We start from the raw sequence: 4,071 nt of genomic DNA, 5'->3' as shown, positions 1-4,071 counted from the left end.
GGTTTTCCAAGCCTTTTATTTCGTATTAAACCTATTGAGGACTTATTGGCTGGAAAAGTTGAAGAGAAGCAGTTGATTGGTAAGCTGTTTGCATTTTTATTTTATTTTTTTCCATATACATCATACTTCTCAACACATCTATATTTCATTCTAGATGTTATTGGTAGAGCAGTTGAGTTCTATTCTCCTAAGGATAAGGTTATTGCTGGTTTCCCCACACAGTTGGTTGATTTTTTGATTGAAGACTCAAAGTAAGTTTCTGAATTACTTAGATAGTCTATATGATTTCATGTTTTTTTTTCATGCTTTAAATTGTTTTACTTCACTTTTCCTGTTTACTTAGGGGAAATCGAATAAAATGTACATTATGGGATGAACATGTACCTGCCATTATGCCATTTTTCAATAACCATGTGGATGGCCCTTTGATCGTTTTGCTCCAACTTTGTCGTGCCAAGGTGGTTGACAGTAAGTTCAATTCACTGCCATCATAAATCAAAATATCAATCAGATTAGTTCCTTGCTTGATTTTTACCTATTATTTCTGTATTTTTTTTTAGGTGAGGTCAGGATTTCAAGCTCATACACTACTTCAAAAGTTTTATTCAATTTGGACTGCCAAGAGTTCGCAGATTACATAAATAGGTAATCTCAATCCCCTAACACCAGTTTTTACCTTTCTTATATCTAAAATGTCTAAAATAACATGTAATGATTTCATTTAACAGTTTGAAGGCTAATTGTAGCCCACTCAGAAGTATTTCAGTAGTGTCTTATGGTCACAGTGCTAATAATTCCCAATCTCCTATGGTTGTCAGCACAATAAGAGATTTGTATGAAAGGGCTGAGGTAAGCACAATCAGATTTGTACACAACAAATTAAGTACAAACTAATTCATTAACTACTTTGTTACACCTAAGTTGATTTTTATGTATTTCAACTTTGCAGGAAGGCTATTATTGTGTCAAGGTACCATTGTATCAATTGAGAGTGGAAAGAAATGGTTCTATAACTCATGCAGAAAACCAGGGTGCTTTAAATCCCTTATTCTTACAGAGACTTACTACTTTTGTGACACATGCAAGACTAATTGGGTAGAAGGGAATGTGAGATACAAAGTAATTGTTAGGGTTCTAGACAAAACAAGTGATGCACCTTTTGCATTGTGGGATAAAGACTGTTTTGACCTTTTCGGCATTACTGCCTATGATTTGAAAACCAAGTATTCTATGGTAATTGTTTTTTATTAAACTCACTAAAAATCATTCCTACTAACTGTTTAAATTGTACTAACTATTTGTGTTTCACAGGCTAAGATGCAAGTTCCAGCTGAGTTTGAACAGTTGAGGAACAAATCTATGGTGTTTAGAATCAATCTCAAGAATGAACACATTAGGAACCCAGCAAAGCCCATATCAGTGTTAAGTGTTATTCATAATGAGGAATTGGAAGCTCAGTACTGTCCATCCATGGTGGATGATCATGATGAATTATCTAGGATAGTTGAGGAAGACGCAGATGACCTAGAATCTTATGTAATTTACTTTATCTAAGCAGATGCCCTAGAAATCTAAGTAGATTAATTACATAACAGTTTTTTACTAACTAAGCAGATGACCTATAAGTACTATTTTTTTACATTTACAGGAAAGCGAATCAGGTGATGAGGCTATAAGTCCTTCAGTGCAAGCTAACTTAAAGCTAAAAGGTGTGGACAAAGCTCAAGATGAAGTTGACACAGGTGCTATTAAGAGATGCCTACTTGGACCAATTCTCATCAAGTCAGAATTTGAAGAAGTCTAGGCCAGTTGTGATCAAGCAAGAAAAGAACTGATGCGATATGCAAACCTATTGGATTCTATGTTTGTGTGTTTATGGTTTCTGAACAATGAGATTGCCTACTGTTGACAATATGCACTTGAATAGTGCATTAGTTGTTGTTAGACTTTATGCAGTATAACTGCATTTTTTGGAGAGTTGAACTCTCATTTTCAAATGGATGTTTTTTTCAACTATTAATTGCTTAATACACCCATTACTTGCTTCTGTTTTTTTTTTTTTTTTTGAATGCAGGTGCTTACTTATGAAGAGTCAGAGCTCCAGGCAGTATAACATGCAGCTATTTCTTTTTGTTTACCTAGAACATGTATCTAATAGTAGTTATAATAGTATTTGTTTTTTTTTTTTGTAAGTTATAACGTGATGTACATTCTATTGTCAACTTAAATAAGAAGAAATTTTTATTTGTTAATGGCAGCTATCATTTTAAACACTTAGACTAAATTTAAATAATTAAAAGTACAAGGTAAATTTTTTTTTCTAACTTACCAAGAATATAGTGATAAAATTATACTCTTGATGCTGCGTCCTTCCAGTGATCTCCATTCTCTTGAATATTTCTGCTAACAAAAAATACAACAATTAAAGTAACACCCTAACACATGGCTCTTTTTCCTTTTTTACAGTAATACAAACTTAGAGTATAAAACAGTTTGTGTTCTTAACATTGAAAGAAATTTACACTTATCAATATTTAAAATCCCAAACAGTTAATCATTTACAGTAATACAAACTTAGAGCAAAAAACAGTTTGTCTTCTTAACATTGAAAGAAATTTACATTTATCAATATTTAAAATCCCAAACAGTTAATCATTTACAGTAATACAAACTTAGAGCATAAAATAGTTTGTCTTCTTAACATTGATTGAAATTTACACTTATCAATATTTAAAATCCCAAATAGGTAATCATTTACAGTAATACAAACTTAGAGCATAAAACAGTTTGTCTTCTTAACATTGAATGAAATTTACACTTATCAATATTGAAAATCCCAAACAGGTAATCATTTATAGTAATACAAACTTAGTCATAAAATTGTTTGTCTTCTTAACATTGAATGAAATTTACACTTATCTATATTTAAAATCCCAAACAGCTAATCATTTACAGTGACACAAACTTAGAGCATAAAACTTTTCGTCTTCTCAACATTGAATGAAAATTACACTTATCAATGTTTAAAATCCCAAACAGGTAATCATTTTATTGAAACACATGCTTTAAAACACACTTCATCCATCAATTTCTTCTATACCAGGTATAACCATTTTACATAGAGAAATAACCAACACAAGTAATCTGGCAGATTCCAGCAGATAATTACATGAAGAAATTAACAGAGTCATGTGTTATAGGCAATAAACGTAGAGGAACAACCAACAACAAAGGTATTTATCCTCTACTCATGCTATGTATTATCTATTCTTCAAAATTATGTTTATAACCCTAAACTACAGTATAAAGAACTCATATTTCTTTGTACTTTTTTGCTAGTAGCTTTAGCTGGTAGCTTCATCTGTTAGAACACAACATAAGAAACACATATTTCAAATTTTAGATACAAATAGGTTAACAAATAAAAGCAGTGCACAATCATAGTATACCATCGAATTAGAGGGATAGAGTTAGGAATTCTTATCTTGGTACAAATATGGTGTACTTGCGATAGGATTCCGCCATTAGAGACCAAGAACAATAGCAGAACACTGAGAAGGATATTTCTAGAGAGAGAGGCGAGGTGATGAAATGGTGGAAATGCACATGCACCCGATTAGAGCTTCAAATAACCCTAGATCGAAATGAAATCATCTAAGAACGCATTACCACACAGATCCGTAAAATCTGACTATGAATACCAAATTTAATCAAAAATATAGTTTAATTTGTAATCAGGTGCTATAATCAAAGATCGACGGCATAAATTACCCGAATGTTCGAAAGTCTGATAGCCAGAAAAGAAGAAATATAGATGATTTTAGTTCAAAATTAGAGGGATAGAGTTAGGAATACTTATCTTTGTACAAATATGGTGTTCTGGCGATAGGATTCTGCCATTAGAGACCAAGAACAACAGCAGAACACTGAGAAGGAGTTTTCTAGAGAGAGAGACGCGAGGTGATGAAATGGTGGAAATGTGTTGCCTCAAATGACGTCCACCTGCTTTTTACTTATATATATATATATATATATATATATATATATATATATATATATATATATATATAT

At 31.9% G+C, this 4,071-nt stretch overlaps 1 protein-coding gene across 1 annotated transcript in view; it reads left to right on the top strand.

The window, feature by feature from the left end:
• LOC116007947 overlaps positions 1 to 1,804 on the top strand; it is a 2,880-nt gene extending 1,076 nt beyond the window's left edge. Inside the window, exons 2-9 of the mRNA XM_031248607.1 lie at positions 155 to 251; positions 344 to 468; positions 561 to 645; positions 729 to 849; positions 950 to 970; positions 1,087 to 1,233; positions 1,312 to 1,536; positions 1,649 to 1,804. Of these exons, the coding sequence (XP_031104467.1) occupies positions 155 to 251; positions 344 to 468; positions 561 to 645; positions 729 to 849; positions 950 to 970; positions 1,087 to 1,233; positions 1,312 to 1,536; positions 1,649 to 1,804 (977 nt within the window). The remainder of the gene's footprint in view (positions 1 to 154; positions 252 to 343; positions 469 to 560; positions 646 to 728; positions 850 to 949; positions 971 to 1,086; positions 1,234 to 1,311; positions 1,537 to 1,648) is intronic.
• The last annotated feature ends 2,267 nt before the right edge of the window (positions 1,805 to 4,071 follow it).

Source organism: Ipomoea triloba, chromosome 16 (assembly GCF_003576645.1).
Source record: "Ipomoea triloba cultivar NCNSP0323 chromosome 16, ASM357664v1".
Taxonomy (NCBI): Eukaryota; Viridiplantae; Streptophyta; class Magnoliopsida; order Solanales; family Convolvulaceae; genus Ipomoea; species Ipomoea triloba.
Note: the sequence above shows the minus strand (reverse complement) of the source record. Positions and strands in the feature narration are given on the sequence as shown.